Source organism: Capsicum annuum, chromosome 1 (assembly GCF_002878395.1).
Source record: "Capsicum annuum cultivar UCD-10X-F1 chromosome 1, UCD10Xv1.1, whole genome shotgun sequence".
Classification (NCBI taxonomy): domain Eukaryota; kingdom Viridiplantae; phylum Streptophyta; class Magnoliopsida; order Solanales; family Solanaceae; genus Capsicum; species Capsicum annuum.
In genome coordinates this window covers 1,241,092-1,257,032 of record NC_061111.1, presented here as the reverse complement: position 1 = coordinate 1,257,032, position 15,941 = coordinate 1,241,092, and the positions used below count along the sequence as shown (strand labels likewise).

Genomic DNA, 15,941 nt, shown 5'->3' with positions numbered 1-15,941 from the left:
AGAATACTTTTGAATCTTGAGTACTAAATTAAATTTATGTTAAGTTAATCAAAATATTTACCAAAATTACCTATTCTTTTTGAAACGGGGAAGTACAATTTTACTACTTACTGGTATTTTATTATTCGTAACTCGAAATTTAATTTACTTTTTGCAATAAAAAGCAATTCACACTTCAGCTACTCCATTAACTACAAATTTCAAACACACTAAGCAGAAATGTGAATTTCCCGCTCAAAATTTCGCACCAAATTCACCATTTCTCTCGAAGTTTCTAGAATCATCCGATCGGCGATTTGTTATCTGCTCGGCCGTCGGCGAAAATGGGAGATGTGAAGAAGAAATGGAACGTTACTTACACGAAGCATCTCACGCAGAAGCGAAAAGTTTATCACGATGGCTTCTTAGAGCTTCAATCTTCCAACAACAAGGTGTATTTTTCGTATTTTTACCTACTTTGATTTTCCATTTTCAGCTCCATTTGCTTATTCCATATCCGCATTTTAATTTCGTAAGGGTGAAAGGATAAAAAATACGCCTAAAATATCCCGTTTTTTGAGTTTCACGAACAACTATAACGTGTGCGAGTTCCGTACATGAACTATCACCAGCTATTTATCAAAATACACGTCAGCTATTAATTGGTTGAGTTTCATACCTGAACGTTCAGGTAGGAAAAACAAACGATTAATAGTAAGTGTGTTTTAATAAATAGTTCGTGATAGCGTGTGCGAAACTCACACACCTTATAGTTGTTCATGTATGAAACTAAAAAATACCAAGATACTTTAGGTGTGTTTTCATATTTCCATACTTTGGTTTTGCATTTTCAGATACATTTGATTGTTTAGACATCATGAAATTGGTTGAAATACCGTTTTCTAGTTGCTAAGTATGCTAGTTTGGTAGGAGTGAAGATAAAAAACGCACCTTAAATATCCCAATTTTAAGTTTCGTACCTAAACGATCAGGTGTGCGAGTTTCATTCACGAACTATCACCAATGATTTATTAAAACACACATCAGCTATTAATTGTTTGAGTTTCATTAATAGTTTAGGTGTATTTTGATAAATAGTTGGTGATAGTTCATAAAAACGAGGATACTTTATATGTGTTTTTGACCGTTAACTCAATTTTGCAAATATCACGATTCTGAGTAATTTGAGGGATTTTTTTTTTTTTTTTAAATCAACCCGTTGTTTTGGAGTTAATACATGATTCATTTGACTTGTGATCAGAGGCTGGTCTGGGTATTTAATTCGGTGAATGCGAATTAGCACTGTGCTCATTTCTCCTTTATGACAATGAGTCTGGACATCATATGTTTTATTTAAGATGTAAATTATGTGCGGTTTCAGTTTCATATATTGTGCTACTCACATTTAATCCAAATTGATTTTTCAATCGTAAGTCATGCAAACTCTTGATAACTTGGCAGCAATATCAAGAGATTTGTACTCACTACCTTTAAATCTTGGACTCTTCTCAAGCTGCCAGAGTTATATTAGTGCTACTATCAAGGAGTCTACTGGTACCTAAATAAAATCTGTTTGGAAGAGGGGGTGTATGGACTAGCCTTGGCGGTTGAATATTAAGGGCTTGTGGGTTCTGGTAAAATACATCATCAACAATTATCTGTAACTTCAAAAATTATTCTGGTTCTTATACAGGCAATGCTCTATGATGATTATGAGAAGCTGTTAGGCGTTAAGATATTGAAGAGCGATACTGATGTCAAAACAGGCGAAACACTGGCATTTGATTCTTACCTTGTTGATATTGGTGATCCTCACGGTGATTACAAACCTATACCGATATTAAATACTAAACGGATGAATAAGAATGTTCCTGAGGAATCTGGGCTGCTGCATTCAGGAAAAAAATCAGTTACTGCTGGTATCCTTCAACATTCTTTTTTCTTTTTTCGCAGTTGTTTATGATATGATGTTGTTCTTCATTTTATAGTCTGCACATGATTATTCTTTTTGCAACGTTTTCTTCTTTTTCCTTCAGATAATAGGAAATCTAATCCGGGGAAAAGGAAGGGATTGCCAAGTCCTCTAAGCCCATCGCAAAGGATTATCAGAGGTTTGCCAGATGATTACTGTCCTGCTTTATCAGTGAAGTGAATAATATGTTCTTTTTTATTTCTTTCGTCGCTGTGTCTGACATGATGAAGTTCACAACATGAATTCATGAGGGCCTGTACGAACTCATGATTTCCTATCAAGTTTTTGATTGTGAGATTATGGGCCTTATGGGTTTAATATGAGTTTGAAAGTTCAAGCTCACCTATATTAATCTATCTGATATCTTTTGTCTGTTACTGTTCTGAGAGTGAACTATTTCGATAACAAACTTCAACTTGCAGAGTTCAAGAAGAATGAAGTACACAAATATAGTTCTTCTCCAAGTTCCCTTGACATGGCAAACTCAAGCATAGAAGGTAGAAAAATACTTTTGCAGCAACTGCGCTAACTATTATTTTGTGCATTTTATGGTAAACAAGTTTTCTTGTTTCAAGCTTAGAAATGTTGGTACTTTTACTTCCTCTAGTTCCAAATCTAGCAGATCTAATTTATCTTTTTGTCCATTCTTCATGAAAAAAGACCACTCTTCATAATCTTATGTTCACACTTTGAAAAGAGATGCATCCCTCCCATTTCATTTTCAAACCACTGCATAACTGGATGTTTCTTTATGTACCCGTACACAACTAGTCTTCATAGGGACACATTCTTTTGTTAAAAAAATGAGCTTGTTCATATTCCTTTATATGTATATATATAGATAGATAACTTCATCATCATTTCATTAGGTTATGAAGATATCATTTTCTATGTTCCTCTTGTACATGTATTTATCTTTTGGATTTTGAGAATATGCAGGAAGGTGCCTGCCAAACCCACCTCTGGATGAACTAAAAAGGGATTGCATTAAAGTAGTACAACCTTGAGTTGCTTTACTTGGGGTGTAAAGAACTTTTAACAAAAGTCCTACTTTCTCAAATCTGAACTATACTTTGAACAATGTCTAGACCAGACTACTATCAGAAACACACTAGTACCTTCTTCTCTTAGGGCGTGCTCTAACTGAATGAAGCAGCTAGTTTGAGATGATAATACAAGTAAAGCTGGATATCATGTTTCCACTACTGGATTTGAAAATTCAGTTCTCACAGATTGCAGTTTCTCTCCATCTTTCAGTATATTGTGAGAATGAGTTTCTATTTTGTTTTTTAATTCAGAATGGCAGGTATTATACTCAACACAAATGACTCAAAAGGCAAAGAAGTTCCATGATGGTTTTTTACAACTTGTAATGTCTACCTCACATTGCAAGCAGGTTTGTCTAACTTATACTATTGAACACCTTCGATTGGTCAGCATCAGCTTGTCACTTACATCTGTATGTTTGGACCTCAAAAAGTAAATATTGCTCCTTTCTTTGTTTAATTTTGTAATATGTATTAGGATTGCATCACCAACCTTAAGCTCCCCTTCCCTCGGCCACAGCAAAAGGCTTGTATTTGCTCTCTTATGAGAGCAATGTAAAACTTAATATTGAAAAGACTGGTTTCTATACTAGCTTATCTGAACCGTAGCTGTAAAACTTTGTGAAAGAATGGTGTCTTTGTTTCTAAAATTTCAAGTAGAAGTGCATAGTTATGCTCAATGTTATGCCCTTATATTGCTGATTGTTTCCAGATCATGCTGTATGATGCAACCAGGAGACTCCTAGACAGCAGGTTTCTCAGAAAGAGCGAGAGCATCATGCCTGGCATATCGGTAACATTTGATGGTCACTTAGTGGAGATAGGAGAATGCAAGGAGGACAAAAAGCCTCCAAAGGACATTAGTCCTCAAGGAAAACATAGCAAGGAACTTGGGGAAAGAGGACCAATACACGGGGATGTCGCTGTCCATAATAAGGTTCCAGCTGGTAGGTCTGACTTTGTCAAAAATAAAAATTAAGTTCTGTAAAAATAATGTATTTGATGCCCACGTAGGTAGTCCGCCTTGTAAATAGATGTTGTTTATGATTATCTAGTTTGCACATCCTATTATCTTGGACTTATAAATGAAACTTTGAAACTTCCATGGCTTGAATTTTGGATGGGCCAGCTTTTGTGAATCTAGATTATGTTTCGAGAGGTTTTCTGAAAAAGATTGTATATTTTGAATTTGATTATCATGTTTTGCTTGTTAAGCTATTTTAACAAATTGTCTGCTATCTTAAAATGGGAACTTTTTCTTAAGACTCTGTATTGGTGTAAACGACCCTTCCTTCATGTTTAGTCATTGTAATAGCCCTGAATCTATGTATAAGTCTGAACTTTATAAGCGTGCTACTTGAATTATTCAGAATTTGCATTCCTAACAACATTGCAATCCGATGATGATCGTCAATTCTATTTACGGATCCACTATCTTCTGACACCAGCGAGCAATGAACTCTACTCTTAAACTTAGCATCATATTAGAAAAAGGTCAAAAGATACAGGATGCAATGCCACTAGTTATTGCAACCTCCAGGGCTTGTTCTCAAACTGCTATTCTATACTTTTATTGCAGAATGGGATGTCATGTATACTACTCAAATAACTCAGAGGGCAAAAAAGTACAGTAATGGAATCCTTAGACTTTCATCCTGTGGTTCCTACCAATCTCAGGTTAGTCTATCCATCCACACTCCACCCAACTGTAATTTAGTTAATCTTTGTCTAGCTTGCCGAGGATTTGGTTGATAAGCATGCCTGCTCTTACCTTAGCTGTTTATCTGCCTAGTATTTCTATGTTTGCAAAGATTTTTGGAAGATAATCAGTCAGGTATTGTTTGCATCAAGAATTGATTCAGATTTTCAGCATTAACCGGCTTATTTGATTTCCTAATTTAGATTATCCTCAAACACCAATCAAAATATTTAGCTGATGATACTGCATATCTCAATCTTATTAGCTGGTTCTGACATAAATCCACACCACAAACAAGCCAGGTTACTCTGCTTACAGAAGACGGGATCATACTATGCCGAAGGTTTCTCAAGTTATCAGAACATGTCACAACTGGAACTACATTGCATCTACCAAATTATTGGGTTGATGTTGGTGGCATAAGGACAAGTCCAGAAGGTAATTTTCTATACTACATGGCTAATATTCCTTCTCTCTTCGATCAGTAGGGTAAAGTTGATCATTTAGCATTGACATGCTTTCACTGTCTTGACATAGGATCAATTTAAGAAATTATTTATGTTCTTCACTGATTTCTTTGCTATATGCAGGAAAACCTCAAAATGATGCTTCTTCCCGAGAGAATGCACATTCTGAAGCTGAAGTATCTGGACCTGACAATATCAAATTAAGTAGGAGAATATCCTTTAACAACCCAATTCCTAATTGTAACTCTGGGCAATTTAGCGTACTAAACAATTATGATCTCCCGAAACAAAGCAATCCTGCCTTTTCTTTGCATAATTCATCTTTACATGCACTTTTATTATGTTTCTGCTATCAAAGTTTAGTACTTTCCACAAGTGTTTAGATATAGATAAGTAACAACAAAAATTTACCCTCCCCCTCTACTTTTATAGCATGTTGTTACATAGTACATCACACATGACTACAGCATCAGAAAGTATATTATAGGCTACAGACCTTGTGATCTTATTCTCAACATCTAGAACTATCATTATGCTGACTTCTCCTGCTTTCAACTGGTATTTCTTAACAGGAAAACCTCAAAGTGGAGCTTCTTCACTGGTACATGTGGATTCAAAGACTGCAAGCATTATCAACAACGCAAGTTGTAGGATATTTAAAAGTAACTCCATTTGTGCAGGTAAGCTTTCGGCCTTTGCAATGTTTAATACTTGTGCAAAAATTTCCCATTCCCCCACTACTTCTTATAGCATGTTCTTATGTAGTATCATACATGAGTACAACATCAGAAAGGTATTGCAGGCTATAGAACTCGTGATCCTTCCTCTCAAGATCTAGAACTTTCATTATGCCCACTTTTCCTACTTACGATTGGCATTGCTTAACAGGGGAACCCCAAATTGGAGCTTGTTCACTGGAGCATGTGGAATCAAACACTGCAAGTGTTAACAACTCCACAAGTTGCAGGATATCCAAAACTAACTTTGTTCGTGCAGGTAAACTGTCGGTCTTTTCAATGTTTAGTACTTTTCACAAGTATCTACATATAGATAAGTAACAGCAAGAATTTCCCCTTCCCCCACTACTTCTTATAGCACATTGTTACATGGTATCACACATGACTACAACATCAGAAAGGTATTACAGGCTATAGGACTCGTGATCTTACTCTCAACATCTACAACTTTCATTATGCTCACTTTTCCTGCTTACAACTGGCATTGCTTAACAGGGGAAACTCAAATTGGAGCTTGTTCACTGGAACATATGGAATCAAAGACTGCAAGCATTAACAACACCACAAGTTGTAGGATATCCAAAACTAACTCTGTTCGTGCAGGTAAGTTGTCGGCCTTTTTCTTGTGTAAGGAGCAGAATTTAACTTTTGTCCAGAAGATCTGGTCAAGATTATTCAATCATGAATTTCAGCCATTCTTGTTAATCATGGAACTCCTAATTAAGGCAATAAATTGTAAGATTCAAATCATATCGACTTGTATGTAGCACACTCCTTAGGCTGGATCAAAGAGGCTTTAAAATGGTAAAACCCTGGGGGAACTTCTGAAGGCTCTTAGTATATGTTCCTTCACCATCTTAACAAGCACCTGTACTCTTGAATTTGTGGACTTATAGTTTGCTGAGCCTCTTTACATTGGTTTATTTCCTGAAGATCTTACACATACAGAACCGGCTAATTGTGCTCATAACTCTAGAAATGCTTTTTCTATTCAAAAAGGGGCATATGTAGGTCACAAGAAAATACTCTATTTAAAGATAAAAGGAACAAAATGTCAACCACTTATGACGGGGAGTGGGGGGGTGGGGGTGGGGGTGGGGGGGCTATATGCTATACATCAAGTAAGTTAACTTGGAATTACAAGAAACTTTAGTTTCTTACTTCTTTTTGCCAAGTACGGCCCGTTATTTGGTTTAGTTCTGTCAATCTAGTCAATTGCTAAACGTATGTTTTAACTTTTGATGCTATATGCCTCATGACAGCCCATGAAATCTTGTCCATTCTTAAAAAGCCATTCACTTCAAAAGGTGCTGCTACAGTAAGGGACAACACGCATGCCGACGAATGCCAACTATTGCAGTCATCAAGTCTTGTTGGCAGTGCTATGAAGAGTCAAACTGAGGAACATCTCACGCAAGACTTCAATGCTGAAGGTAGTTCATCAAAGCATATGGAAGAAACTATCATGACGCATAGCAATGACAGGAACATCTCAGATACTGATGCATTCCGTCTGGACGGCTTATCCCAACCATTGGATTGTGCCGACCAAAGAGTATCTCATACTCATTCATTAGGCTTGTCTACAGGGTAAGTATTGAAATTCATTTCTTGGTTAAAAATGATTACATAACTGCTAAGCACCTTTAGATTTGTCAACTTTGTCTGCTCATGCATCTATGGTTGTGTTATGAAAATCCATCTTAGCGATGAAGGGATGCAAACCGAGAATTCTCACTTAATAGGTGAAGCCATGCACTTCAGATAAGTTTGCACAAAGTGATTCCAACGAGAATTAGTGGCTTCTTTGAATCTCAACTTTGAGGAGTTGGATTAATATGACATTATTATAAATTGGATGCTAAAATTAGTTATTCAATTGCAACTAAATCCATAGATACTTTTAATTACGTAACTTATGTGAGCTGCTTCAAAGAAGTGTGAGCTTCACTTCCATTTTTGCACATCAAACTCCATGGATGTTGCTTTTTTGCACTTTTTGCTTTTAATAACATTGATCTATGGATACTTGGCATATCCGGATAAAACATACCCAACAGTTCTTTTAATGTGTTAAAGATTATATACCATTATTAACTGGTACTTGTCATAGCATATTTGGTTTGAATTAATTCTTTTCAGATTAGCAGCAACGGATATATGGTTAGGTGATATAGAATGCGCTCTCACACAGAGAAGGTCCCCAACAACAAAGGAGAAGCATTTGGCTATTCCTGAGTCAGACTCTAAGGTTCAACCCTGCCACGACAGGTCTAACAAAATTCCAGAAATAGAGAAAGCATCTGAGTCAGTCTCTCACCAAGGCAAGCATCCTCAAGAACACATACCAGCATATCAATTTTTCTACTTCCTCGGGTCCATCTTAATGTCTTTAAAGGTTTTGGCACACCCATTAAGAAAATTATTTCTCCTCAAAATAAGTATGTTGTTGTGAGACTTTTCAGAAAATTGTATAGATCATTTATTAGAGCAGTGGTAGTATGATTTAAAAACAATTCGTGCCTTTTGGTTTCCTGAAGCGTCATTTATTTTGGACCAAAATTGTTTTGCTAAATGATACAAAAATGGACTGGACGTGGTATTAACTGCATTTGCTGTCATTTGCTTCGATCCGAGCAGATAATCCTAGTGTCTCAGTGCCTGCATTAACAGATGTCTGCAGCTTAACTCATGCGTCCAACAAGGTAAGCCATTGAACTTCCATTCCTTTTGAGCTTTAAGTCAAATATGAAGAGGAGAAACTTAGTTTCCTTCTCCTACATAACAAAAGGAAAATAAGAGGCAGGAGGGAATAGCAGTAGAAATGTAGGGAAAGAAAAGGGTGTATAGAAACAAAGAAGAAAAGAGGAACTTTGGAGTTACTGAGTTAGAATATTGGGTTTCGATCGAAACTACTAGGAAATTATATGTATGTCAATCAACTTTTAACAGTAAATGACTGGAACACCAAGTTCTCATTCATTATTTACTCAAATTGATTCACTAATGCCTATAATAACATTGTTTCCGTGTGATTTAAAATTACTGTACATCTGTGCCACCAAAACTTGCTTTCTGACAGTATCTACTGTTTTCTTTAGCCTTCTGTGGATCAGAAGCAGACGGATACCCAGTCGCAAGAGGGGTTTTCTGGTGTCATCAGTGATGTGTCGAATGACTCTGCTCCACAGTTCCCTTGTCACTCAACTAAGATAAAATCTGAGCATGAGGCAAGCAAAATGGATTATTTTCCGAGTTTTGATCTTGGATTTGACTAGGATTATTATTATATGGTTTGGTTCTTTTCGATGTATCAGCAAAATACTATCGGTGAGGCTTTTCTCAAGATGTATGCTGACTCGCCTAGTTCACCTATCTTGGATATGCTCAGACATAAATCTTTGGTAATTGTTGTAGTTTCTTCACAAGTACTGTCGATTAGAAGGAAAAGAAAGTAAAAAATTACTGAAAGATTGAAGCTAACAACTTTGTGGATACTTGTTACTAGACTGGGTATGTGCATGTTACGCTAGAGTAACACTACTCAAAATTCAAATAATGTATTTTTCATTTTTAGTTCAAATTGCTATTGTACATTAAATTACAATGTTATAAATATGCAACAGTAACTGCAGAAACATTTCACTGACCTATTAGATGTACAAGATTAGTTGAAGCAATTTGATATGGTGAAAAGATGAAAAGCAATGAACTTTCGATAACATTGCTCTTATTCAGATATATTTAAATTTCATTTCTGAAAGGGAACTGGCATTACCCTGCAAATGACATATAGTAGTTTACATTTTACAGAGTTTTTGAACTTTCTTCTGCCTGCATTTTTGTAGCCAGGTTCCCAACTTGTAACATGTCCTACTTTTTCTACGTAGTCAATATCATCACAGCCTTTAGCTTGGAAAAACTTAATGATATCACCATTTACTGGTTTCATCATCTATCGTCGTGGTATTTGGAAGGTATACCTGCCTTTCTTGATCCCTGACCATGACCATGACGGCCGAGGAATGCTGTAAGTAAATTTTTACTCTTTCTGGCGTATTCTTGCATATCCTTTGCACTGTTTCTTTCTGGATTTATGGACATTGAAATTGCCCTCCGTGGCTCAGATGGACACTGCATATCCAATAACATATAACATGATCACTTAGCATGAACCAACAATTTTAATTCTCTACAAAAATAATATTATTGATTGCTATGTTGCTCGGACCAGCGGCGGAGCCATAATTTTTCCTAAGCGGGTTCAATATAGAGGTGTACACACGAAGAAACTAAGTAGATTCAACATCTATTATATATACATAAAAAATATTTTTAACCTTTTATATATAGGGTAAGTTTTCAACGATGAACCCCCTTATTCCCTCAAAACTAGGGATGGCAATGGGGCGGTGCGGGTTTTAAGCTATGCGGTACGGTGCGAGTTTTAAGGTATGTGGTGCGGGTGCGGTGCCGGTGTGGTGCGGGTTAAAGTAATTTTTTTTTAAATGGTGCAGTGCGGGTTGCGGGTGTATGTGGGTTTGAATTAACAAAAAAACTAAAAATTAGTATCGTTCTCGTGAATATACCTAAAATTATATGTGTTCTTTACTTAAATTTTATGATACTTAAAACTACATGCATAACACTACAAATAAATAATTTTATAGTATCTTTTTTAACATCTCTATTCATTTGAATAAAAATATGATATTTGATCATTACTTGTACGCGTTATACTTTTTGACAATTTTTTAGTGAAAAGTGATATAATAGAAATTAGTTATTATTTTCTAGTTGTAGATTTAAAAATATTATGATTTTCAATGGAGTTACAAATTTTTCAAAAAAAAGGAAAAAAATAAAAACATGGAGCGGTGCGGTGCGGTTATCCGCGAGTATGAATGTGGGGCGGATTTATGCAGGTTTAAATGTGATGCGGTGCGGTGCGGTTTTAAAACTTGCGGGTTTAGTAAAAACCCGCACCGCACCATTGCCATCCCTACTCAAAACTCTTCAAGAATGTTGATGGGTGTGTATCGGATCCTCAAAAGGTAAAACACTTTTGGAGGATTTGACACGGATGAAACATCAAGTTTGAAGGGTTCGCGCAACATAGCCTGATATCATGATAAAAGTTCTTACCCTCTGTTTAACATTGGAAGTGCTGGGAGAAATTGATCTGCTTATAGCGGATCCAAAACGCATGAGAGGAGAAACTGATCTATTGACTGATCCAGAACGCTTGAGACCAAATTTAAGTGGTGAAACTGATCTTTTCCCTGTTTCATTACTGAATATGTTAATCAAGTTTATCTTCTACATACTGATAAAGTAAAAAGAAAAAATTATACTATCAAATCACCTAAACGATAACTACTAATACAAAACCACAAAAAATAGGATTAGTAACATGGAAAATAAGGCCGATTACCTTGTAGAGTAAGTTAACAATTATGATAGGGAAAAAAGTATTTTCTCTGCCTGTGTATATAAGTTAAATCCGTGTTAATTTACTTAAGTATTTTGACTGTAAGAAGTTTAAGTTGTACTTACCAACTTCATTGGTGGATGCAACTCTTGTAAATGAGAAGTTAAGAGGATTTGGAGAAGCATCTGTCCATGAAATCTTGGAATGCTTTTTCCTGCGTCAATCTTAAAATGGTTACTGATTTACGGCACGTAGCCCAATATACAAGATTATACACAATTATGGACAAAGAAATGTTATCAAGAGTATCCTCCTTTACTGAAATACTTACATGTACTTTGGTTTAGTTGGATGATGCTTTGGTGGTAGAGCTTGAAAAGGATGAGGAAAACAATCACCTAATGCCAAGAGAAAAAAAAACAAAGAAAGTTGAAAACAAAAAGAACTACAAAAGGGAAAGCGTAAAGGATTTTGGTAAATCGTGCGACCATCTCATCCAAAAGCTTAAGCTGTTAGAATTTGCATGTTTTAACACGTCCCTCATTAAATTGTAGGGTTATCTCGTCTAAAAGTTTAAGTTGTCGAAGATATGATTAAGTACATAAAAAGTATGCTCCTTCTGATGGCTTAAACTTTTAAACTATGTTGAACGCAATCTTCAAAAATATGCTAGGTGTGTGTCGGAGTAGCTCTTTTGGAGGATCCAATTCGAGTGCGGCAACATTTCTGAAGAACCGAACAACGTAGCTTTTAGTTGAGATGATCACACAATTTTTGATAGAACTCAACGGCTCCACGAGAAGAAGAATATGGCAAATAACGTACCATTCTTAGGTAGCTGCAAGTCCTCTTGAGGACACAAATTGTGTTCCTTATTTCTTTGTCTTGGTTTTGAAACTGCAGGTTGTGTCTCTGCAGCTGCAAAATGTGAACATTCTGAATGATTTTGAAGCAAAACATATTTGCTTGCTTTAAGAAAGTAGCAAAAATAGATTATTGTGTCAGCAGCGGCGGATCAAAGATTTGGAAGTTTATGGTTCCTACGACAACCTTAAATAAACAACAACAATAACATACCCAGTGGAGGGTAGAGTGTACGCAGACCTTACCATTACCTCGTGGAGGTAGAGAATCTGTTTCTAAAAGACGACCTTAAGTTAGCACTATACCATAAATTGGGTTCACAATCAAATATATATTGATAATTAGTAAATTTCTTAATATAATGAAGATGAGGGAACAAGATAATTGCCTGAATTCACATAGCGCTTATGTTGCTTTGGCGTCAGAATTATCAAAGATTGTTGCAAAAGACCACTTCGATCAATAATTTCTTGGCATGTTTGCAACTTCTAATAACAAGAATTAACACAAAAAAAGAAAATGACAAGTTAGGAGACTAATTGTTTACAATAATATTGGATTAAGACAAGCAATTAAATCATAGTAGTTAAAAATTAAAGTGCGAAAACATTGTTTTAGTGGTAAATGTGTGTATAAAGACAGTTTTCTATTCATCAGGTTGGTATAAACACCGGGTACGAGTAAGTTTTTACTATACTGGATCATCTAAAAGACTAAGAAATAAATCGATCATAAAGAGTAAGATGGTTGATCAACCTCAAAACTAAGACATGTTACAAAGCACATAAAAATTTCTTTACATTATCAGTATAACAATAACAATAACTATGTTGCAATCCCAAACAAGTCGGGACCAATTATATGAATCATTTACGCTATCAGTAAATATAAGTTACGTATAATACCTGTTCCATGCATGAGAATCGAAGTCTGGTTGTTGAAAATTCATCAACTTTTTCATCCAAGAAGGTGTTTAATTTACAAGCCACAGAGCCCAAATGGTCCACACTACTAACTAGAGCCTTACTCACATAATCTTTCAAAGTCTCCATCACTCTGTACACATTTTTAACCAAAAAAAAATAAAAAGACAGAATTATGAAAACCCAAAATTGATTAATAAAAATATTTCCAACAAAAAATTCAATGAGAATGAAAATTTACTCACAATGTTTTGTGTTCATTTTCCCCATAAGAAGATTCAAAGTATTCAGCAGCTGAGTACAACTGTTTCCTTAAATTCTTCAAGTCCTAAATTGCCAAAAAAAAAACAAAGAGTTTGAGTTATATACAAAATGTTTCCGATAGTCCCTCAACTCAAAATAAATCCAAAATGAAAACCTCCATTTATACCAACAACAACAACAACATACTCAGTGTATTCCCACAAAGTGAGGGTCAGGGGAGCGTAAAGTGTATGCAGTCCAACCACTACCTCATATGAAGTAGAGAGGTTGTTTCCGATAAACCCTCGGCTCAGGACAGATAACAACATAACCAACAAACAAACAGAAAACATAAAAGCACACAACAAAAATGGAATAACATACCGCTATATAACAATGAAAACAAGTCACCCACAAGGTAAAAACCTCCATTTATACCAGAAACACATAATCCAAGATTCATATCTTGTATCACATAAACACATATATAGTCACATTTCTCCATAACAACATTTTACTATAACGACCAAGTTTTATTTGAAACAGATGTTCATGTTATGTTATATTATATGTTCTCTATAACATTTCACTATAACAACCAATAGAAAGACCAAACACATATGTCATTATAGAGAGGTTTGACCGTAGATTGTGATGGAAAAACTAAAGCTCTCACCTTTAAAATGAAAACTTCCATTTATACCAGAAACACATAATCCAAGGTTCACATATATAGTCACGTTTCTCTATAACACATTTATGTTATGTTATATTATATGTTCTCTATAACATTTCACTATAACAACCAATAAAAAGACCAAACACATGTGTATTTCACTATAACAACCAATAAAAAGACCAAACACATGTGTTGTTATAGAGAGGTTCGACTGTAGATTGTAATGGAAAAACTAAAGCTCTTACCTTTAAACTATCAGAGAATTGCAAGCTATGCTGCATGAAGATTTCATCATAGTTTGAACCTTCTTGAGAACCATTTGTTCCACAAAATGTTGGCTCATTTCCCATGTTTAGATTATACTATCTTGATTCTTGAAAATAACAAAAAACAGAACAAAACAAACTAAGTTTATAAAGGATAAAAGACTTAATATATCCAACAAACTCATAAAAAGTAAAATAAAATTCAAACTTCTTATTATTCAAACCTGTATATTCAGAAAATGAATTTATTGGGAAACTGAAAGAAGAAAGTAAGAGAAACTGTAATTTGGGGATAGGGAAAAATGGTTTACTAAAATGAGTGCATAAAATGGACAAAAACTCAATAATACAAGTGGTGAGAAGTGATGTGTGAGACAGAGTTGTGGGGTTTCAAGAATCTAAAAGTATGGGGTCATATTATATATTAATAGTGGTTTAGCTATGTTACGGAGTCAATAATTTTGACTCAAATTCGTATTTGTTTTTAAAAAGTCACTTGATTTATAACTTTTTAAGTATAACTCAACAACAATAACAACATACCCAATCTATTCTCACAAGGTGGAGTCTGGGGAAGGCAAGTGCAGTGACGGATCTACCCTTTGCCGAACCCCTTCGGCAAAAAATTATATTATATATGCATGATTAAAATTATTTTTTATGTATATATATTAGATGTTGAATTCCCTTGGGTTTGTTCGTATGTTCACTTATGAACCCCTTCGTGAATATTCTGGCTCCGTCACTGGGTAAGTGTACGCAATCCATATCCATGAAGTAGAGAGGCCGTTCCCGATAGACCCTTGACTCAGGACAGATAATAGTATAATCAACAAAACAAACAGAAAACATAAAAGCATACAACAAAAATAGGATAACATATTGCTAGATGATAATGAAAATAAGCTATCCACAGGGTCATACTATAGACTATCTATTCGAAATCGAAAACAACGTTGAAACACCGCTAACAAGCTACCACAGGCGTAGATACAAACAAACGCACTGTACCTATTATGACGGATGAACTCTTACTCACTAACCCTCCTCACGAAACATATGAGATACCATTTTTCCGAGGAATTTGACTTTTCAATCGAAAAAAAGAAGACGATCAACCTAATTCAGAATCGATAAATATAAAAATTCTCAATCCGTCTCACTCACTCTATATAGTGAAATGTGAAAAGTGAGGCATGCTTATAAAAGGCAAGAACCAATTGTCCATTCAACATTTAGTGTCACATTCATGGTTGTAAATCATTTTTACCTTGTTGTCAGGTTATCTTGTTTTTGTCTTTTTTCCCTTCCCACATAAAACAATAATGATTGATGCTTGACATTTATATTTTATCTTAATAGATTTTATGAATCGTTACATTAAGTTGAAACCGAACATATTATGTGAATATGTGCTTCACGTAAGCAGTCAATGTACTCGTTCAGATTTGCTCCATCATTTACTTGATTAACCAATATTACCAGTTTTAGGAATTTTGGATATTTGTATTCAATATACATAATCTAGTCCAGTAATTACACACAATATTTGTAAAACAAGGTACACTAAACTTTCTTCTATTTAAGCTTTGTATTATTTTTGGAATAGTTTAATTTCTTGGTAATCAGTAAGGA

The 15,941-nt window shown here is 35.1% G+C and overlaps 2 protein-coding genes across 2 annotated transcripts; one reads left to right on the top strand and one right to left on the bottom strand.

Moving 5' to 3' along the window:
• The first annotated feature begins 166 nt into the window (after positions 1 to 166).
• Positions 167 to 9,551, top strand: LOC107864020. Its single transcript, XM_016710272.2, has 16 exons — positions 167 to 431; positions 1,673 to 1,898; positions 2,016 to 2,090; positions 2,374 to 2,448; positions 3,250 to 3,347; positions 3,710 to 3,944; positions 4,577 to 4,674; positions 4,999 to 5,134; positions 5,287 to 5,367; positions 5,736 to 5,843; positions 6,052 to 6,159; positions 6,396 to 6,503; positions 7,163 to 7,490; positions 8,043 to 8,224; positions 8,541 to 8,605; positions 9,002 to 9,551. The coding sequence occupies exons 1-16, from the start codon at positions 324 to 326 to the stop codon at positions 9,176 to 9,178; spliced, it is 2,208 nt and encodes a 735-aa protein (XP_016565758.2). The 5' UTR covers positions 167 to 323; the 3' UTR covers positions 9,179 to 9,551.
• A 36-nt stretch (positions 9,552 to 9,587) lies between these two features.
• On the bottom strand, positions 9,588 to 14,691 carry LOC107864028 (protein ABIL2). The gene is made up of 10 exons (XM_016710283.2): positions 14,531 to 14,691; positions 14,286 to 14,413; positions 13,364 to 13,446; positions 13,101 to 13,251; positions 12,584 to 12,683; positions 12,157 to 12,249; positions 11,663 to 11,729; positions 11,457 to 11,545; positions 11,046 to 11,182; positions 9,588 to 10,034 (listed from the first exon to the last, which is right to left on the bottom strand). Exons 2-10 carry the CDS (start codon positions 14,388 to 14,390, stop codon positions 9,852 to 9,854), a joined length of 1,008 nt encoding a protein of 335 aa, XP_016565769.1. The 5' UTR covers positions 14,391 to 14,413; positions 14,531 to 14,691; the 3' UTR covers positions 9,588 to 9,851.
• Positions 14,692 to 15,941: the final 1,250 nt, after the last annotated feature.

Bases quoted from the DNA above. Each gene is read 5' to 3' on its own strand.
- LOC107864020 (XM_016710272.2), top strand. From the start codon at position 324: ATGGGAGATGTGAAGAAGAAATGGAACGTTACTTACACGAAGCATCTC. The intron at 6,160-6,395 runs GTAAACTGTCGG...ATTGCTTAACAG, and splicing joins AACTAACTTTGTTCGTGCAG to GGGAAACTCAAATTGGAGCT. The intron at 6,504-7,162 runs GTAAGTTGTCGG...GCCTCATGACAG, and splicing joins AACTAACTCTGTTCGTGCAG to CCCATGAAATCTTGTCCATT.
- LOC107864028 (XM_016710283.2), bottom strand. From the start codon at position 14,390: ATGGGAAATGAGCCAACATTTTGTGGAACAAATGGTTCTCAAGAAGGT. The intron at 13,252-13,363 runs GTGAGTAAATTT...AAATGTGTACAG, and splicing joins GAAAATGAACACAAAACATT to AGTGATGGAGACTTTGAAAG. The intron at 11,183-11,456 runs GTAAGTACAACT...GTAATGAAACAG, and splicing joins TGCATCCACCAATGAAGTTG to GGAAAAGATCAGTTTCACCA.